The sequence below is a fragment of the Manis pentadactyla genome, chromosome 4 (assembly GCF_030020395.1).
Source record: "Manis pentadactyla isolate mManPen7 chromosome 4, mManPen7.hap1, whole genome shotgun sequence".
Lineage (NCBI taxonomy): Eukaryota > Metazoa > Chordata > Mammalia > Pholidota > Manidae > Manis > Manis pentadactyla.
The window spans coordinates 43,869,717-43,891,077 of record NC_080022.1 but is presented as its reverse complement, the minus strand read 5'-3'; the positions used below and the strand labels follow the sequence as shown (position 1 = coordinate 43,891,077).

The 21,361-nt window shown below is 49.7% G+C and overlaps 1 protein-coding gene across 1 annotated transcript; it reads left to right on the top strand.

Moving 5' to 3' along the window:
• The first annotated feature begins 2,473 nt into the window (after window positions 1–2,473).
• On the top strand, window positions 2,474–19,146 carry CDCP2 (CUB domain containing protein 2). Its single transcript, XM_036911146.2, has 6 exons — window positions 2,474–2,552; window positions 8,788–9,135; window positions 11,616–11,951; window positions 12,912–13,265; window positions 15,912–16,090; window positions 18,820–19,146. The coding sequence occupies exons 1-6, from the start codon at window positions 2,474–2,476 to the stop codon at window positions 19,144–19,146; spliced, it is 1,623 nt and encodes a 540-aa protein (XP_036767041.2).
• Window positions 19,147–21,361: the final 2,215 nt, after the last annotated feature.

Sequence of the window (21,361 nt, the reverse complement as noted above, 5' to 3'; positions counted from 1 at the left end):
GTTTTGCTCTGCAGGAGTGGGTGGGGTCATCTGCAGGGGGAGGGGAGGAGGCACTGTCTAGGGTGGTCTGGAGAGTCAGAGAGAGCCACCAAGGCCCGGAAGCAGAGCCACCTGGGGGGTGGACCTGAGACCCTGGCCAGGGCCGGAGCCCGTGAGCGGGTGCTGGTGCTGCCTGCATGGTGCTGGGGCTCTGCCCACAGTGCTCAGAGACAGCCAGGGGAGAGTGTGGCCAGCTGGGCTCATCTGGTAGTTGCCCTTAAAGGACAGCAGGTCACCCCAGCCCTGGGTTCTAAGCCCGAGAGGGAAGACAAAGCAGGGGGCATCTGGGGGGGCCGGGGAAGAGCCCAGAGTGTCAGGAGGCTGCTCAGGAGAGCGGGAAGAACACGGCTGCTGTTACAGTGAGCATTTCAGAGGTGAGTGATTCCAGGGACAGAGGTCCAGGGTGCAGTCACAATATTGGCGAGTCTTCCAGATGGCTCCTTGACTGCTGTCAGTGCCCGCCTCCATGGCATTCACCTTTCCCAGGCATGCAGACAGCTTCTGCCCACAGCCCCTGGGCCTTGGGGCTGTTCACAGGCAGGGTGGAGATGACGCCCTCGCACAGCCTTCATCCGGAGGCGGCTGGCGGTTGGTGGACACTGCTTCCTCACCCCTCAGTGGAGTAACTTGGGGCCACAGTCTATACCGTCTCCTGGAGGCGTCCATGGGAGCTGGGCCTCTGTTGCCCATGATGGCAAGCTGCCCATTAGCACACCCAGAACTGGCTTTTTCTCGTCCCTGTCTCACCTCCCCCTCCCCTACCTGTGCTGCCTGGGGTCACCTCCCAAATAAACTACTTGCCCTTGAATCCTTGTTATTGGGCTTTCTTGTGGAGCAACTCAACCCACGACAGTGGCTCAAAGCTCTTGAGCTTCACTGGTCTCCTTGGTGAGATAGGAAGACTGATATGTGGCCCTGAAATTAGGAGGACATGCCACATGGATGCGAGGCTCCTAGCACCTCGCCCAGCACTCAGCAGGTGCTGGGTTAGCACCCTCTCTCCTGAACACAGCAAGTGTTTAATAAAAGCTCCCGTCCCCTCAGACTGCTTAGGACAGGGGAACCTTTCTATTCCTGCCAACCAAGCCCATAGGTAAGCCAGTCCCTGAGACTTGACCATTCTTGATGCCCTTTGCTGAACACCTTCCCATGGCCTCCCATCAGGCAGCAAAGGGCTCCCTGGGGACCTCCGGACAGACGGACGGGCCAGAGGCAACATGTGGTCTGGCAGGTGGTCTCGGTTCCTTTGAGGCACATAAAAGTCACAGTTGCTCCTATGCCCTGCCTGGCTCATCTAATCCTCACAGCAAGCTGCAGGCGAATGCATTACTCCTACTGCATAGGAGGCTGGCTGGGCCTCAGAGACGTTAGGTGACTTTCCCAGGCTCCCACAGCCCGGAGTGAGTGGTAGAGCCAGGACGGAGACCATATCTGCCAAACCAGAGCACAGACTCCTCAGTGGGCGGTTTACCTCAGATGCCCTGTGCCTGGTGCAGGCTCTGTGCAGAGAAGGAGCTTAGGAAATGAGCGCTGGGCTGCCCGGAACCAAACAGGACTCTGAGAGGAAATAGAAAGATGCTCTTCCCTGTTGGACACAGGGTCTTGAGGGCATTTCTATAGCTTAGCTTCTAGCACAGCGCAAGGCACACAGTGGTGTTGGCAGGAAAAGATTTGTAGATCAATAAAGGGTGAACATTTAATATTCTTGGCCAGAATTTACACTGTGGCCCAGACCCGGGATTACTTTAGTTGCACAATATGATTGCCCTATTCCTGCTGCATTCTTCCATGAAAAAGACTTTTTCCTCATCAACTGTCCACAGCAACCTCCTGAGCTCACCCCTGAACTAATCTAAGCTTGTCTGAAGGACCTTATCCACCTGTCCCATTAACTAGAGGCTCCTTTCAGGGGCCCCACGCATGGGGGATGGGAAACACCTGTGGCAAACGCCCACTATCTGGTTCAGCAAATCTCATCACATTTCATTTCCGCAACAGCCCTGTAGGTAGGTGGGCTGCACCGCCCCACTGGACAGATGAGTAAGTCCAAGACCCAGAGCAGTTAGATAGCTTGGGTTTAAGGTCGGCTGGCAAGTGAGACCCTGGCCAGGGATGGTCCCAGATCTGCCTCACACTTAATTCGTGCCTTTTCTCCACCACCAGATTCCCCTCTAGCTCTGAGTTGCTTCCCTTCCTGATATAGTGTGGCCAGCACAGACATCCAAACGTGTGAACCAGCACCACTGGAACCGTCACCTTAGGGTGGAGAGAAGAAGGCACCTGGGGATCAGCTTACTAATTCGAGGGGCTGATGAATTATTCACCCCTCCATTAACACAGAGGCCCTTGCAGCTCACCTCTTTCCCCTGCTCCAGACCCTCAGATCCTAGCCTGGCCTGAGCTCTGCAAGGTTCTGGGGGCCCCTGATGAAGAGATGCTGGGAGAGCTGGGGTCTTATCTGCTGCTGGCCGTGGCACTGGTGGGCCCAGGCCCCAGGGCCCAGGCCATGAAAGGTAAGAGCTCCTGGGGACAGACAGGAACCAGGAGCAGGCAGAGGGGTGGGCAGGCAGCAGCTGGGGCCCCAGGAGGTTCCTATGTGGGAGGCCAGACAGCAGGAGGCCCTTTCTGGGGAGTTGGCTGAGTTGAGGATATATTTGTTTCTGAGGGGGGAAGACAATGTTTACTGCATGCCTTCTATGTGCTGGAGCATTACAGATATGATTGCGTTTAATCTTCACAACAGACATGTAGGTGGGTGTTAGTCCCCTGTTTAAAGATGAGGAAACTGAGAGGGAGAGGGGTTAAGTAACCTGTCCAAGGCTGCATGGTTACCAAGGGTGGAGGCAATGGCTCAGAGAACTATTGAAGGTTTACTGCTGGCAGGAGTTCTCTTCTCTTCCTGAGAGCCTTTTCTACTTCCCCACTGCCAGCCAAGTGAAACCAGAGGTCCTGATAATGGCGTTCAGTGCCCTCCCAGGTTTGCCTCCTAACTGAATAGCCAGCCTTACCTCCCTGTGTCCCGGGCATTTGGTGCTCTGGCAGAGGATCACACCAGCTTCTGGGCATGCTTAGCCCTCGGGGCTTTCCCCCTGCTGGGCCCTCTTTTTGAAAGGTTCCCTTTCTCTTTTTCTACCTTAGAACATCTAGTTCACCTGTTAAGCTTGGTCAAACACCAGTTCCTCCAGGAAAATTCCATTTTCCTTCATCAGCCTTACGTGCTCCTCCTTGAAGCTCCCAGAACCCCCTGCCGGCTCCCTGGCCCCACGTCACTGCATGCTGCCCCAGCCCTCCAAGAGTTGTGTGCCCATCTGTGAAGCCAGGGCGGTATCGTTTCACCATCTTCAAGGGGCACACATGTGTGAGGGCTCAGCAAACAGCTCTTGGTGCTTGTTCTCCTGCAGGTTCAGGTGGGGCTTAGAAAGGAAACATAACTTGCCAGTCACCTAGTTGGTAGCAGAGATGGCTGGGCAGCCAGGAGTCTCACTCTGTGTCCGGTGGAAGAATAGCTGTCCCCATTTCCCAGCGCTGGGGCTTTAGTGGCCTAGGGTGACCCTGGGGGTCAAGGTGCCTGCCCAGTCCTGGAGCACAAGGCCTCCTGGGCCACAGGATTCCTGCTCCAGTGCTCTCATGGCTTTTCCTGTCCCATGGGGAAGGGCGAGGACAGGAGAGAATGTCCCTCTGTCCTCTGCCATAAAAGCATGAATCTGACATCATTCCTACCCTGGCTGCCCCAGGGCCAGTCAGGGAGCCAAGAACATGAACTGATGTGCATCCTGCAGCCCTTGCATGGCTTAACCTCATCAGTGCTTGCAGCCACCCAGCAAGGTTGTTATGCCCATTTCACAGATGCATGACTGAGGCGCAGTGAGGCTAAGTGATGGTGAGTCTAAGCCTTTGTTCATGCCATTTCCTCCCTCCAAATCTTCCCCACTAACAACACCTCCTTGTTCCTCCTGGTCAAACTCAAATGTCACCTCCCCAGTGAATCTTGACCTTCCCTTAACTGTGCTGTGCAACCCCCCATCCCCAACCCCCTGAGTGTGAGCTCCCTAGGGAGGGGCCCATTCTGAATCTGCACAGGTCTGGTACAGGGCACATGCTTGATGAATGTGTATTCTCTTACCAGAACTTTGGTGAAGTGTATTCTTCTGGTTGCAAGTGACAGAAACCCAATCTGGATGAGTTTAAGTAAAAAGAAGAATTCATTGGCTCTGTAACCAGGGAGGCAGAGTATAGCTGAGCTAGGCTCAGGGATGCCTGAAGCCAGGGCATCTTGCTTTCGAGGCCCTTTCTACTTCTTACATGGCTCTTGCCATTTGCTGACAAGCTTTCTCAATGAGGCCTGAGCATGGTCCCGCCCACGGCCCTCACTCCCAGCCTAGGAACCCCGGAGGAAAGGGTTCTCATCCAGGCATCCTGCAGCAGGACTCTGCCTGGCTGAAAGCACAGGCCCATCCTGTAGGCCAGTCACTGTGGTGGTTGGGGGGACCCAGGATTTCCCAGCTGGGGTCATGTGTCCTTTACCTGGGGCAGGGAAAGATAAGGGAGAGTTAGCACATGGAGGCAAGGGAAGGGAGTGTGTCTGAAATCATGTTGCCAGCAGTAGAAGAGTGGGTGCTGGGCAAACAAATAGCAAGCGGCTTTCCTTTCTGAGCCTCAGTTGTCGCACTTGGTAAATGGAGTCAGTAACACCTGCCCTGCCTATTCTGTGGGGATATTGAGGATGATACAAGATCATTCATTCATTCATTCAGCAAATGTACACTGAGCACCTGCTTTGTGCCAGGCACTGTTCCAGGTGCTTGGGATACAGCAGAGAACAAAACAGACAAAAATCCCTGCTCTCATAGAGCTTTGTTTTGTGGACAGAGAACTAGCAATGAACCAAACAAGGTAAATAGGACATTAGATGGTGGTGAGTGCCATGGGGAACATAGCAGAAAGGAGAGAAGGAGTAGAGGAATGGAGAGAGGGTTTCAATTATAAATAGGGTGGTTGGGGAAAGCCTCATGGAGAAGGTGACTATTAGTGTGTTGCTTATATTTTTACCTTTTAATTATGAAAAATTTCAAACATACACAAAATTAAAAAAATAATGTAATAAATCCCTATATTTCCATCAACCATCTTCAACAATTACCAATATTCTGCCTTTTTTGTTTCTTTTGTGCCACCTCTACCTCCACTTTGGGGGTTCTGGAGAAACTTAAAGCCAATCCCAGATATCACATTATTTCACCCATAAATGCCTGTTAGAGTGTATCTCTAACAGACATATAGAGAGAGAGAGACAGAGAGAGAGAGAGAGATTCCCAATATCATTTTAATGGCATAATAATTCCTTATTTTTATCTAATACTCAGTTCATATTCAGTTTTCCAAAATTATTGCCAAAAAATTATATTACAATTGGTTTGTTCAAATCAGAATCCAAACAAGGCCCACATATTGCATTTAGGTGATATTTGATGCTTTAGTCTCTTTTTAAAAAATCTCCCCTGGCAACCACTTTTCTACTCTGTATTTCTGTGAATTTGACTTTTTTAAAAAAAGATTCCACATATAAGTGATACCATGAAGCATTTGTCTTTCTCTGTTAAGCTTGTTTCACTTAAGCGTAATGCCCTCAATGTTGCAAATATCAGGATGGCCTCTTTTTCAAGGCTGAGTAATAATTCCACCATATATATGTATGTATACGTGTATGTATATGTATATATACATAACAAAATTATATATAAAATACACAATTCACTTATCTGGTGAGATATACACTTCGGCAGTTTCCATACCTTGGCTGTTGTGAGTGATGCTTACAATGAACACGGGAGGCCAGGTAACTCTTTGAGATCCTGTTTTCACTTCCTTTGGAGATATACTCAGAAGTGGGATTGCTGGATCATATGGTAGTTCTATTTAATTGTTTGAGGAACCTCCATATTGATTGTCATGGTGGCTGTACCAGTTCACACTCCCACCCAAAGTGCAGGAGGGTTTCCTTTTCCCCACATCTTTGCCAACACTTGTTATCTCTTGTCTTTTTTGATATTAGCCATTCTAACAGGTGTAAAGTGATATCTCATCATGGCTTTGATTTGCATTTCCCTGATTAGTGAGTGATGTTGAACACCTTTTAATGTACCTGTTAGCCATTTGTGTGTCTTCTTTGGGAAAATGTCTATCTAGTTTCTCTGCTCATTTTTAAGTGGACTGTCTGGTTTTATTGTTTTGTTTTTTGGCTATTGAGTTCTATGAATTCTTTATATATTTTGGATATTAACCCCTTATCAGACGTGTTATCTGCAATTATTTTCTCCCATTCCATAGGTTGCCTTTTCATTCTGTGATGGTTCCCTGTACAGGAGCTTTTTTGTTCAGTGTAGTCCCACTTATTTATTTTTGCTTTTGTTGCCTTTGATTTTGGTTCAAATCCAAAAAAATCGTTCCCACGGCCATTGTTAAGGATCTTACTGCCTGTTTTCTTCTACCTGAGTCTCTCTGAATGCAGCAGTTGTGACTTCTTCCCTCCCCCCTTATTTTCTGTTGAAGCACCTGGGTAATTCGAATTTCCCACATTCTGCACTTGGCTGAATCAACACTATCCTTGTGTTGTCATTTAGAATGTTCCTCTAGCTTCTATATTCACTCTAACTTGTAGACAGATCCAGAGACTTCATTAGATTCCAGTTCTTTTTTTTTTTTAAGAAGATGTTAAGGGTAGTATGTATGGATTGCATCAGGCTACATATTACCCACTGTTCTGTTTATCCCTGTCCCACTTCAGTGTTAAGATTGATCAGTGGCTTCAGGGGTTGTTAGCCTGATCCATTCATTATAAAGTTCCCTTTAAAGGTAAAATTTTTGGTACTTTTTGAATTACAAAAATTTTAAAACATTTAGCAAAATTGAAATAATTTTACAGGGAATACCTATCTACCCAGCCATCTAGGTTTTACCTCTCATCATTTACCTTTTTACTCAGTGATTAGAACAGACATTGATGAGAATTGTTTCATTAAGGTTTGCAAAATTATGTTTTACTAATGTTGTTATTCTTTCTGCAGTCTTCTATAAATAGCAATTTTCCTTCATCAGCTATTTGGTTATCCCAAAATACAATCCATAACAGGAAAGGCAAAATAGCTGCTTAATTTTCTCTCTTTCTATATATCAATTTTCAAAAAATGAAAAATAAGTTCATGCCCCACAACCTTTAAAAGAAACCAGTTTCTTCTTAATATCTTTTGAGTTGCCTTATGAATTTATGAATTTTTATATATTTGATGTGTTTTAATCCACTGCAATCATTATTCCTTTTTTGATGCTCAAATGGTACCTCCTTTAGCCAGCGGGAGCCCCTTCAGTAGGGTCCTGTGTCTTTTGCCACAATTCCAGCAGTCTGTGGCACCTTCTTTGCTTTCTTGTGATAAGCTGTCCCAAGGGGATTTTCTGTATTTCCTGTCCTAGACCAGCCATTTCTCTAAGGAGCCCTGGCTCATTTTAGTTGGACAAAATAACCCTAATCTAAGGCCCAGGGATTGCAAAATACTACTGAATATCATTGCTTTTAGACCTTTTTAGTGAACAGACCTAGGAAATTAATTTTCTTAGAAATAAAAATAAATCTTAAATTCATACTAATGTTTTCAATTCAAATTAGGGATCACAAGCATTTTACTTTTTGAATTTTTTGTGTATCATTCTCTTATGCTAAAAATTTTAGTTTTTATTGACATGAACAGACTTATTTTGTTTCAATATATAAAATTATATAAAATAACAGTGTTTGCTATTATTATTAATTATAAATCTACTGAATATATTAAGATTTCTTTGTGGTTCATTTTGTTCCTGGGATAGATCCCACTAGAAATGTAGTGGGATATATTCAATATAGTTGAAATAGTGTATTTCAAAGTCATTTGAAATCATTATTTTCCCCATCTGAATGTGAATATATAGATAACTTTATGTCAGTTTGGGATATTTAGGGGTTACTTTAAAATTCTTTTTGATAATTTAAGAATTATACTAAAAATTATTCAGGATTATAAAGTCAAAAATTTAAACAAGTTGCATATAAAGAGGCGTTGTAGCCATGTCTTTTTTCTCCCATCTATGTACTCCTTCCCTTGACAGAATCATTTTCATGAGTTTCCTTCCATTGTTTTCTTTTTAAAAACACACCCAAATATGTGCATAGCAGAATGGACTTTTAGCATTGTAATAGGCAATGCACATTTCCACTTGGAGGGTGGGGGGGGGCTGTTATTATTTTTAATTTTTAAATTCCCTACTGAACAGATCTAGGACCTGGCGTATAGTACTATTTTATCTAAAAGTTTAGGCCCACCCCCAACATCCTGTCTCCTCTCCCTGCCTTATTTTTCTCCACAGAACTTATCACTATTTAACTTACTCTGTATTTTACTTATTATGTTCTTTGTCTGTCTTCTCCACTAGAATGTAAATTCCAGGAGGGCAGGAATTTTTGTGTTTGTTTCTGCTGTAACCCCAGCACCTAAAACAATGCCTCACACTCAAGCCATACTTGTTGAGGGAATAAAAGGATGCTTGTTAAGTATTTGAAGAATAAGTACATGAATGAACAAATATATGAGCAAATGAATTGAGTTAGGGTCAAGATCTCATTCCCTCTCATCCTATCCCAAAGACCCAGCTTTGTAGCTGGGCCCACCACCCAAGACCCCAGCCCTGACTCTAAGCCAGTCTTCCTTCTTATCCCAGGCGTCAAATGTGGGGGTGTGCTCTCAGCACCTTCTGGAAACTTCTCCAGCCCCAACTTCCCCAAGCTCTACCCCTACAACATGGAGTGCAGCTGGCTGATCGTAGTGGCTGAAGGCTCCTCGGTGCTGCTCACCTTCCACTCCTTTGACCTGGAATACCACGACACCTGTGGCTTCGACTTCCTGGAGATCTACAACGGGGCGTCAGGAGACCAGGGGAATCTGCTGGGGAGATTCTGCGGCCAGGTGCCCCCGCCACCCTTCACCTCCTCCTGGCATGTCATGTCTGTCATCTTTCACTCAGACAAGCACGTGGCCAGCCGAGGCTTTTCTGCTGGCTACCAGAAAGGCAAGGGGGGACTAGGCAGTTCAGAGGGTGGCCCTGGGTGGAGGTGGGGGAGAGCAGGGGGCTCAGGTGAGGCTTACGGGGTCTCAGCGTCTGAGCACGTAGGCTGCTCTGGAACTGCTCTCCGAGCTCGGGCGCAGGCAGCCCCCCTACAGTCTGGGAAGCTGTGGGTGCCCACCCTCACGGCAACACTCCCCACATCTCCAATTGGTGTTCCTGGAAGACCTCCAAGGGTCTCGCTGTGCTCGGGAACAAGGCCCCTCGCTCTCCTCTGTCCTCCTTATCCCCTGTCACAGCATCAGGACACGGGGGGACACCAGAGGGGACACCATGCCGCCCCTGCTGCCAACCCGCCGCAGCGCCGCGTCACCTCACAGGCACAGGAATCCGCCCCCCGCCCCGCCCCCAGATCCTCCGGAGTGGAAGGTGCAGCTGGGCGAGGGTCTGTGTGGAGCTGGTGACACTGTCCTTCCCAGAGCCTTTCCTGAATACCTCTTATGTCTTGGGTCCCCGCCCCCTCCGCCCCTCGGTCTAGGGAAAGGAGCAGAGGCCTTGCCTCCTTCCCCTTCCCGTTGGCTCACTCCTCCTGCCCTCGGGCTTCTCTGCGCAGACTCCAGCCTCCCTTCTCCTTCCAAGGCTGAAACTAAAGGCTTTCTTCACGTCAACTCAAGCAATAGACAACCACAGAGGGTCCTGGTGCACAGGGTCTACCAACAGCAACTGGGAGCTCAGGTGGGACTCCAGTCCCCACTGGTTTTAGAGGCATTCAATTGTAAAACACTAAAACACAAGAATCATAGACTGATCTAATCATAGTTTTGGAATTTTAACCCTTAGATTTCTAAAATGTTAGGATATCAAAGTCATGATACCATGGGCAACGTTTTCCAACATTTTTAAAAACAGGACTACCCTTCCATCAATTGGAACATTATGTTAATCTCTGATATGTAAAAGAGATAATGGCAGTATTTCAGTAGTATGCATTTATTTTATAAGTTTGTATTTTTAACATTTACTTATTAAAAGCCAATCATTGAAAATAAGTCAGTATTGACCATCTCCAATGAGTTAAATTTTTACACAAAGACACGTGATTGTGGCTGTCTTCATTGCATTAAAAAATAGTTTGAATACAGCATAAAAATGAAATTTGCACCAACCAGATGCTGCAGATAGATGCCCCAAGGGGCCACTGAGCAGCCCCAGAGCATAGTTTGAAAGCTTCTGCTAAAAGGTTAGCATTGGAAGGGATCTCACAGGTTGTCAAACCTGCCCTTTCATTTCACAAATATATCTGAGATCAGAGAGGGTATGTGCCTTCCCAGGGTCACACAACTGGGAGATGGAAACTCTGGAACAAAAAGTCAAGTCCTTAGCTTCCCAGTGCAGTGCCCTGTTCACATAGCCATGCCATGGGGTGAGACTCTGTAGTCTTAGGAAACATGTCTGGGTGTGCCCCTCCCTGCTGGTGGCCTCCAGCTAGTCAGGCACGTGTCATCACCCACCTCTTGGTTGCACTGGCTGCTCTGGATTCTGAAGGGCTTTCACCAGCACCTTAGCTGCTACCTGAGTCTGAGCATGGTAGATCAGGCGAGGTGGGTCCTATGATTTCTGACAGTTCTCTGAGCCTCAGACAGGCTGGGTCACACGGCCAATAGAAGGCAGAGGTGAGAGGGAACCAGTCTTCAGACTTTGAGCTCATCTCTACTTCATCAGATCTTCTCTCTCAGCTTCAGTTTCCTCACCTGTTAGGGAAGTTTGATGCATTCCTGAGCTCAGGCACCTCAGTCTCTGTGCCCCACTGGCCTGGCTGGAGGGGGGCAGAGAGAATCACAAGGTCAAGTGCACGGGCTCTGTAGTCAGCTAAGTCCTGCTCTCCCTGGTACCCACTGGGGGACCTGCTGTTAGGGCCCTGCCCGTGTCCCTTGGGACTTACCACTTCAGTGGCTCAGGCCAACCTCTGCATCTCATTCCTCGAGGGCTTTTTCTGAAGTCTGGGTGGGTCACCTCTACCCCCAAGCGGCCCTCAGCCTGGACTCTCGGGAGCTGGTATATAAATGCCCAGCTCCCTTACTCTGGGGTGACTGAGGTGGGTGCTCTGCACCACTCCCTGGAGTTCCCAGCATGGCTCAGCAGCTGGCGTGACCATGCCTGTTAGTGGCCCTCACTCCCTCATCCCTATATGGGGACCCCTGTATCTCCCAAACAAGCTCCCTGTGCTCAGATCTTGGTCTCAGAGTCTGTCTGAGTGAACCCAAGCTCACACAAGTAAGTTTTTAACTTCTCTGTGCTTCCATTTCCTCAGCTGTAAAATGGGAAATCTACCACACGTTCCTCAGAGAGCAAGTGCTCGGCGGATGGCGCCAGGGCTCCTGTGAGATACGGTGGGAGCGGCACACTAGGGGGTGTCTGGCTCCCAAGGGAGGGGCCAGGGAGCCATGGGGAGGGAGAAAGGTTAGTTCACGCGGGCTCCCTTGCAGATGTGTGTGGTGGCATCCTGACGGGCCTCTCGGGGGTCCTCACCAGCCCTGAGTACCCCAACAACTATCCCAACAACATGGAGTGCCGCTGGGTGGTCCGGACCACTGGCCCCACCACTGTCAAGCTGGTGTTCGTGGACTTCCAGGTGGAGGGCAATGAGGAGTGCACCTTTGACTACGTGGCCGTGCTTGGAGGGCCTGGCCCTGCTCACGGGCACCACTACTGTGGCAGCACCAGGCCCCCCACCCTCGTGTCGCTGGGCCATGAGCTGCAGGTGGTCTTCAAGTCTGACTTTAACATTGGAGGACGGGGCTTCAAGGCCTACTACTACTCAGGTAGGAGGGGCTGGTGCTCCAGCCTCATCCCCACTGCATGCTGGGTTCCTGCCTCCCCCTCATGCTTTTAGGGGTCATACTCTCCTGCCTCCAGGCCTTGCACTGCCTGCTCCTTCTCTGCCTGTAGTGCTGTAGCATACCTTTCCCTGCTGGTTAGTGCCAAGGCACAAGCATGTCACCTCTTCTGTGAAGACTTCCTGATTCATCATTCCCTCCAAATTAATCCCTTCCTTCATCTCCTCATAGAGTTTTTTGCAGCAATGATCGAACACTTATCCCTTCTGTGTGTGGTTTGCATGTTGATCTCTCCTGCCTGTGAGTTCCTATGGGCTTATCTTTATACCTGCCACATAGAAGGTACTCAATTAATGTTTGTGCAAATGAATGAATGAACCCTTGGGAAGTAAACTGTCTAGTGGAGAACATGGAGAAGGAAAGAGACAATGACAACCCATTGTGAGCTGGGCTATCTAGTGGTAAGACTCACAGATGACTTCCTGGAGGAGGAGAGACTTAAGTAGCGCTTTGAAGGAGTTAGCCTGAGGCAGAAGAAAAGAAGGGTGCAAAGGCATAGAGGACAGGGAGAGTTTGCTATGCTCACGGTAATAGGAGATATTTGGTGAGGCAGGATGAAGGGAAGTGAGAAAAGGGGCAAGGTCGGGTCATGAACCACCTTGTCTGTCAAGTCCCAGTTTGGACTCAACTCTGAGAACAGGTATTAGGTATTGTTACTGAATTCCTAACAGTGTCAACATCTGAACTGGATTGCCAATTGTAATGAGAGTCCCAGCTTCCAGCTAATTTCAGTTTAAAGTAGGCTTTGGAATCAATTGTCCTGTTGGCTGGCTGTGGTGCCTACAATCTGCCCTGTCAAACCTGCTTCCCAAGCCACAGCTGTAGAGGGTGACAGTCTCCATTCTTCTCACCACTGCTCTTTCTGCCCCTCTCTCCCCAATCCAGGAGGATGCCAAGAGGTGTACACAGCTGTGCGGGGCAATTTCTCTAGCCCACAGTACCCCCACTCCTACCCCAACAATATCCGGTGCCACTGGACCATTCGCCAGCCCCCTGGCTACAGGGTCAAGGTGTTCTTCCTGGACCTGGAACTGGAGGGGCCCAACAGCCTGACCAGGACCTGTGACTTTGACCATCTGGCAGCCTTCGATGGGGCCAGTGAGGAGGCACCCCTGCTGGGGAGCTGGTGTGGCCACCACCTGCCACCACCAATCACATCAAGGCACAACCAGCTCCTGCTTCTGCTGCACACAGACCGCAGCACCACCCGCAGGGGCTTCTCGGTGGCCTACATTGGAGGTCAGCTGGGGGTGAGGGTTGTGGGTATGCTGGTGGGGGAAGGCAAGGCTGGGGGCCCAGGTCTTTGCAGTCCCCTTCCTCCATTCCACCAACTGGTCTCCTCCAACCTCTTCTTGGGAGGTTCCTGCACTGCCGGCTCCTGCCCCAGGAACTCTAAGACCGCACCAGTGGGGCCCTTGCTTATTTCCACTATTGCAAAACCCTACTTTCCCAGCTTCCAGGTCTCTAATTTCTGATTCCTCCTCATCTGTCTCCTTTCCCTATGGGCTCTTAGCCTCTCTTGTACTATGGTCAATCCTCTGTATCCAAGGGTAATACACAAAATACAGTAATATTATTTATGATAAACAGTTGGTACTACAGTGGAGATGCTAACTAGCCTTGCTTGTGTCAGTCATAAATCTTGATGGACTTGAAAAAATGGCCTTTGTTTTTCTCACATAACAGAAAGTCTGAAGCTAGGCAGCTGCTGTGTTGGCTCAGGGATGCAGCACTGCACCTGCTGGTATCTCTGGGATTCTCTTGGGCTCGTGACTACAAAATGGCTGCCCCAACTCCAGGCATCATGTCCATATTCAAGGCTGGAAGAGGGTTGGGGAGGTGCCAACCATACATGTCCCTTTATCAGGAAAACAAAAGCATTTTCAGAAGTCCTCCAAAGACTTCTTGGTCTCATTAGTTTGAACCTGGTCAGATGGCTGTGCCTAGCTGCAGGGGAGGCTGGGGGAGTTGGTACTTGGCTTTTCCAGCCACCACAGTGCCACTTAGATTTGCCAGCCAACAGTGTCCACTGTCTCTCCCCTCCTCTCACCACCCGTCTCTGGGCCATAGGCCCAGGAATGCTTGTGTTCTGGACCCACTTTTCTCTCTGCCTGGCCAGGCTAAAGTTCCTCATTGTGCAAGCATGGAAACAAGGTAGAGAGAGAGGAAAGGACTTTACTGCAGTCACGTGGACAGTGTGGAGCACAGCCCCTCACTCCCTTGCCTTCTTGTTTGGCAGAGTAGGGCTCAGGGATGGGCGTCCAGGCCTGAGGTTAGACAAACCAGGGCCACATCCGAATTCTGTCATTTACTGCCCATCCAGCTAGGCAGACCTGCCTTTTCTGGGCCTCGGTCAGCACCATCTGTAACCTGGGGAAGAACAGTTCCTCTGTTAGTGCAATCCCCTTCTCAGACTGCACTCTGCAGAGCCAGGGGCCGTGGGCTCTGCCACAGCTAGTGGGCAAGCAGCTCTCTCTCTGCAGGCCTCAGTTTTCCCACCTGCAAAATGAGGACATCGGCAGAGGAGCTCTGAAGTCCCTTCTGGTTCTGATAGTCTTGTACCCAGGCCACGTCTTCTCCAGGCTCTGTTTGATCTTGAGCAAGCCCCTTCTCCTTTTGGGGACTCCAGACACTGAGGCTGGGGCAGCTGTAATCCTGACTTCCGTTCCAGGGGCAGGAGCTCCCACTCCCACCCACCCCACTCCCTCCCTACATACCCGTGGGAGCCCAGGGTCAGACAGGGGTGCTCATGCTGGGCAAGGCTCCAGCTGTGGCCTCCTGGCTGGAGAACAAACAGCATCCATCAGGGGTGACACACAGTTCAGCGCCACCGAGATCATCGCGGGGGATGGCGGGCCCATAAATCCCCTGCTGCCCAGACACCAGAGGCAGAAATATGTCTGAGGCATTTCCCGGAGAGGGGTTGAGAGCTGCAGGCCTCCTCCTGCCAGCTCAGTCCTTCCCTCCCACCAGTACCCCCTTCCCTTCCCCCACACTCCGCTCTGCCCCAGCAGGCCCTGCCCTCCCACACACGCATGCTCATGCTCGCATCCATCCTGGCCTGGAGGGGTGCAGGGGGCTGCCAGAGGGATGGAGAGACCAGGACCTTTGGAATCCTTCAGACCCAATGGCTAAAATCCGCGCAACCACTGCCAACAACTTCATCTCTCAGAGCTTCAATTTCCAAAATTGTAAAATGGGCCTAGTCATGTCCACTCCATGGGGTCACCAGGGCGAGGCACTGAGGCTTTCTTCACCACGCTTTTCAAAACTGTGACTCCCCTCCTCCCCACTGCCCACCCGGCTCTGCTCTCCCTCTTTCTTCTTGGCTTGATTCTCCTCCAGACCACTCTCATGCTTACGTGTATTTCACACATCTATTGCCCCCATGCCCAACTAGAATTTAAGCTAGGAATTTATTTATTTATTTATTTATTTATTATTTCCTTCTCTTTACCTGTGATGCTTAGAATAGTGCCTGCACATAGTAGGCCATCAATAAATATTTGTTGAATTATTGAATGAAAATGCCTGGCACATGACAAAGTGATTAGAAAATAGCAGCTTTTGTTATGATTAAGAACATTCATTCATTCATTCATTCAGTCAGTCAGTCAGTCAGTCTTTCATTCAGCATTCACTGTACCTGCCAAGCTGTGCTTGGCTCTTAGGACACCGAAAGTAGGCATGGTGGCTGCCCCGGGAGCTCATAGTCCAATGAAGTTAAATGTAGTAACGCATGTTAAACATCCCCATGGGACTGCATAAGAGCTGACCCTCCGGCTCTTGGTTTTTCCATCCACTGCCCTTTGGATGGAGGCTTGCGGAGGGTGGCAGTCAAGCCGCCTGCCTCTAAGGCCTCCAGCTCCTCCCTCCCATCCCCAGTCGTGCCAGTGAACGTGAGTTGCTCCCGCACGGACTTCCAGATCCTGATCTCGGCACAGGCACTGGCCCCACTGGAGCGGACCAAGGTCTACCTGGGCAGCCGGAGCTGTACTGCCCAGGAAGTCGGCAGCACCTTCCGGATCCAGGCCCGCTTTGACACCTGTGGCACTGAGTCTCAGGTAGGGGCTCGGGGGAGGAGGGTGGGCCTGTGGGAGGGACTCTGACCCCTGCCGAAGGGCACCTGCCTTCCAGAGAAATCAGCTTCTCTTTCCCGCCCAGTGACTGCACCAGCCTGCATGCAGAACTCAGCCCCTCTTGGCTTTACCTCAACAAACTTGCTCAGTGTAGACATAAAAAAGAACTCAAATGGGGAGGCAGAGAAGGGGGCGTTTTGTGGCACAACCAGTGACAACTGAAAGCCCCTATTGGAGACTCCTCCCACAAGGTCCTGTGCGCTGACCATCCGGGACTTCCTGCTGTTCCTTCCCTTCTCCCTGGGGCCCCCCAGGACACCCCCATCCTTACCCCTTTAACATGCAGAGCTGCTTGAACTCTGTTGCCTCCTGCCCGCCCCTTCCCCAGTGTTGTGATCCAAATCTTTCCCCGGCTCCACAAAACAAAAGGGTCCTTCAAGTAACAGGATCCACCTCCCTCCAAAGGCAGCGAGCCTTACAAATGATTTTTTTTTCCCACTATACTTGTATTTTGGAGGTCTGAACCCAGGCTTGGGGCCCTCAGAGTCACTGGGCAGCAGCCCAAGCACCCTGGATGTTTATATTCTTAGGGACAGGTTGGGAAGGGAAAAAGTAGAGGAGGAACAGTGGTCTATCTGTGAGCACCCCACGCCCCCAGACACACACCCCAGCCTAGGTATCCAGGGATGTGCCAGATTGGCTTGGCAGAAATCTCATGCTTCCCAACAAACCCATACTCCCTCACCCCCAAATGTTAGCTAAATGTATGCCTCTGGCCCCTCCAGCCCACCCCTCTGCTTCTCCAGCTTCTTGGCCACCTCTGTCCCTCATGGCCTGAGAAGAGGAAAAGTGGGTCAGTCTTGGCTGCCAAGATAATCTGCCCTCCCCGTTCTCCATGCCCTAAATCTCCCAGGAATTTTCTTTGAAGCAGAACCACATTCCAAAGAGTCATGAAATGATGGAGCCAGAGAATCCCAGACACAGGGAATCATAAATCTGGAATAAAGGACTCATAGACACTCAGAGTCTCAGAGTCACAGAACAAACAGCATAACTTGGAGCCACAGAATTATAGAATCTTGGAATCAATATCACAGAAGCATAAAAGCTGAGAACCTTAGACTCATGATTCTTAGTGTAACCCCTGTAAGTCCTACACCCACAAGGACCCATCTCTGCATTGAATCACTTTTGAAGATGCACAGCTTAAAGGCCAAAAGCAATGAGAACCTCTTGTGCATCTCTTAGAAAACACTGCCGGCTTGATATCATGACCATGACACCCTGGCTTGTGTGGCCTCTCTTGCTTCCTCGAGTCTCTCATTCATCAAAAACCCCTAAAATGTCCCTGCACCTCCACTTCATGTGATATTTTTCTCCTTTATTATATAGATTCACTTGGGCCCTTTCAGTGGGTCCCTCTCTACTCTCCACTCTTAGGCCTTGCCTTTCTTTGCCCAGTCCTGATTCTGTATCACAAAAATCCAGGACACCAGTTCTCCTCAGAGGGTGTGGAGGCAGACAGGCAGAAGGCTCCTTTGGGGACATGGAAGCAGCGCCTTTTGGAGCCTAGAGCTGGAAGAGCCCTGTGAGGTCACGGTCACAGGATCCAGATTTGTGACTCCCTGCCCATGCCTCCCCCAAGGGGTCACCAGTGTCCCACGATGGCAGTCACCTCCCACTCACTCCCACTCGCCTTGTGTTGGGCAGCTTCGGTTTTTAGAGTCCTCATCTCAGCAGTGCCACCACTGGACAGGGGCAGCCTGAGGGGCTGATGGGCTGCTGCATGTGTGGAGGGTGTGCAGTGCCCATTCCAGACCCACCAGGCTGCCCATCAAAATGCTGCCCCTGAGTCCTCAGCCCAAACACCCCACTGTCTCAGGTCAACTAGACTCTCTGGAGGTAGGGGTGGGGGGCAGTGGTGTGCCAGAGCCCCCACATCTCACTCCTCAGTGGCTCTTCCCAACTCTAGGAAGGTGCCGTTGGGGCAACCAGGGACTCAGTAGCAGGGATGCATAATGGCTGCAGGTATAATTTGGAGAAAAGATTCAGAAGGAGAATCTCTCACACCAGGGACAGGGCTTCTAACTGGGAGGAGGAGACTTGGCTTTTGAACTTAGCTCTGGGCAAGTTATTGCCTTTGCTGGACCTTAGTAGTCACATCTGTAAAGTGCCACAGAGGGGAGATTGTCCTCAGTGCCCTGTCCCCTGCGGTTCTGCATTCTTTGGTTTGAGTGAGGTATGGTAGCTAAAAGCACAGTTAAGAATCGGGCAGATTTGGGCGAGAATATGTTTCCAGTTACTTGTGTGCTGTTTGACCTCAGGCAAAGGATTTCACCCCGGACCTCAGTTTCTCATCTGTACAATGGGGATATTAATGGTACCAGTAAGAGAGGTTATTATGAGATTAAATGAGATAATGTACTTAAAATACAGAGCCTGGAACATGGCAAATGTCCCTGTTACTGTTGCTATAATCTTTCTTAGACCCTGCCTTTTTAAAGCCAGAGCAAACATTGACCCATTGCATCTGATAGCATTCTTCCAGTGCCCCTTTCACAGATGGGGACACTGAGGCTCTGAGTGGGAAGGCAGTCTGTGACTACACTGGGACTACAACCCAGGCTCATTGGCCCTGAGTCCCCACATATCTAGGGGAACAGAGGCAGCTCCGGCCCTTTCAGGTGTGAATGAGGGCCCTGTAACCCCCACAGAGAAGGAATCACACTTCAGTGATTGTCAGCATGCTGTACATCGACTTCTCGGCTGGCGGGCAGGAGGACATCCATGAGTATGAGGTCCGCTGTGAGCCACGGCGCAAGGAGGCTTCTATCCACCTGCTGTCCGGCTCAGACTGGCTGGGGCCCTATGCTGCCACTGCTGAGCACCTTCAGGAAGCGCCACCCAGGGATGAGGCAGAGGCACTGGAGGGTCCTGTGGCCATGGTAGCCCAGGACACCAGTGACATCGTCTTCCTGGGCCTTTGCATCCTGGCCGGAGTCCTCATGGTTATTGCCATTGTGGTCCTGATGCTGCTGTGAACAGGCAAGGTAGGGACCTGGCATCTGGCATCCCTATGAGGCAGCTTGGGGACCCCATAACAGGAGTGGGACCAGGTCTCGCTGCTTTATGGGTGACCTTGGGCAAGTCACTGTCCCTCCCTGAGCCTCCGTTTCTTAGGAACAATCAGTCTGCCTTGCTTATCTCTCAGGGCTGGTTGGCATGAGGCTCAGAGAAGAGTGTACATGGATGAGAGATCTGTATGCCATGTATGTGTGTGCACTTGTTATTAATTTTAAAGATATTCTGCTACAGAAAAGAACTCTCCTGTGTGTTAATTGTCAGCATGGATAACTGTGGCCACTGGTGACAGAGTAGATAAAACTAACTCGTTCTATAAGTTCTGCAAGTGCTTCATTAACTCAGGACACAAGTAAGGGCACTTCTTATTTCTCCAACTAATGGCTCATGTTAAGCCTTCATTAACAGGAAATTTATTATCCTTCTAGGGGCCTCCACTCTCCTGAATTGAATCAGGAACCCTGAGGACTCCTTCTAAAGTGGGCCAGTCTTGCCTCCAAACTCCAGGAACAGAGAGAGAACTGAAATCCTACCTGGTGCTGTCAGCCCCCGCCACATGGTGCTGCTGTTGAAGACCAGCCACATGCCCCTGGTGGATGCCTGTCCGCAGATGTGATGCTGTCCTGCTGGGTCAGATTCTTATGTAAACCACAGGCAGGCCCATGTTGTGCTCAGTAGTGAAGCTAGAGGCTGAGGACTGGGGTTTCTCTCATGTTGGCATTTTTACTTAAATAGATCTTGACTGAAAAGCTGATTGAAATCCATGTGTTTCTGTCCTCCCCCTGATGTTGGGCTTAGATCACCAGCCACTCCTTCCACTCCAGATGAGGTCTCTTTGGAGCCCTCTGGACCTTCTGCCATTGGCCTTCACTCGAGCTACTCCAGTCCACCCACGTTTTTCTCAGTTTTCACCACAGGGAACAGGGGCTGAGTTCTCAATGCCTCCCTGTGGGAAGCCCTCTAGCATTCCTTATTTGAATTGATCCAGCTCTCCCCCAAGCTCTACATATCAAGAAATGGAGCAATATTGTTAATGAAAAGTAAACAAAAATTATATTTCTAATACAACACTTTCCTCTGCTCACCTGCATGATGAATCACTCATGAGTTCTTCCACAATAACAGAATAACAGAAATAACAGAAATCTCCACAATAGCACAATAGCAGAATGTTAATATTCTGATATTAATCCACATTAACAGAAATCTCCAAATTGGCTGTGTTGACCATTGGTATCAATTTAAAAAAAATTGTAGTCCAGTTACAATTTCCTCGACAACTCAACAAATACCCACTGGTTTCCAGCTTTGTGCCTGTTGCCGTGACAGGTTCCAGGCATACAGTATGAATGAGTGAAAAGAGATCCCTACCTTTGAGATGTTTGCATTCAGGTGTAGCAGAATCAGGGAGAGGGAGGGCAGGTGAGTTGGAAACTTGCAGAGAAAACTAGAGAGAAAAGAGCCAACAAAGTAAGAAGAGAATTATCAAGGACAGAGTTGCCTGGATTTTGGAAGAACTGGGTTTAAGTCCAAGCTCTTCTTGTGTGAGCCTGGGTAAGTCATTTTGATTTTATGAGCCTTGATATTTCCACCTACAAAATGGAACCACTGTTTATAGCTTGCTGTGAGGATGGAGCAAAATGATGAATCAGGGAAGTCTGGCAGGGTAATGTGCCAGCAGGAGAGAGTCTTGACTGCTACCCTGGGGCATTTAGAACAGAGGCCCCTTTTTCTTTCCCTCCCATTCACCTTCTCCTTCTCAGGCTCCTCTAGCTACAGAGCCAGACTGCCTTTGCCAGCCTGCATTGCAAATACCTCGCAAACCCCCTGGGCCTCAGTTTTCCTGTCTGGACAGGACTGGACACACACCAGATACTCTGTGAGGGCACTTCCAGGTTCTTCTCTCCAGGACCCATGGGTGGGCCTTGGGGTGCAGCTGGTGGGTCCTGGGGCAGGTGGATCCCAGCTGGCCTTGTTCCTGTCAGCTCACTGGGGTGGGGGAGGCAGTAGATCAGCCTGTGCCAAGCCTGATTCTCAAAGCAGAGTGTGTGATCACGTGTGTGCCCAAGCACACATGTGGGGAAGCTGAGGCACTGATGTCTGCTTTCAGGCAGATGATCTTCCAGGACCACCACAGAGGCCAGGGCTGCAGCTGTGCAGCCAGACCACCTAACT

What these genes read in the sequence shown, in the direction of transcription:
- CDCP2 (XM_036911146.2), top strand. Translation starts at nt 2,474, where the DNA reads ATGCTGGGAGAGCTGGGGTCTTATCTGCTGCTGGCCGTGGCACTGGTG. An exon ending in TTCTGCTGGCTACCAGAAAG is followed by an intron (nt 9,136 to 11,615) that starts GCAAGGGGGGAC and finishes GCTCCCTTGCAG; the next exon opens with ATGTGTGTGGTGGCATCCTG. An exon ending in CCTGTGGCACTGAGTCTCAG is followed by an intron (nt 16,091 to 18,819) that starts GTAGGGGCTCGG and finishes TAACCCCCACAG; the next exon opens with AGAAGGAATCACACTTCAGT.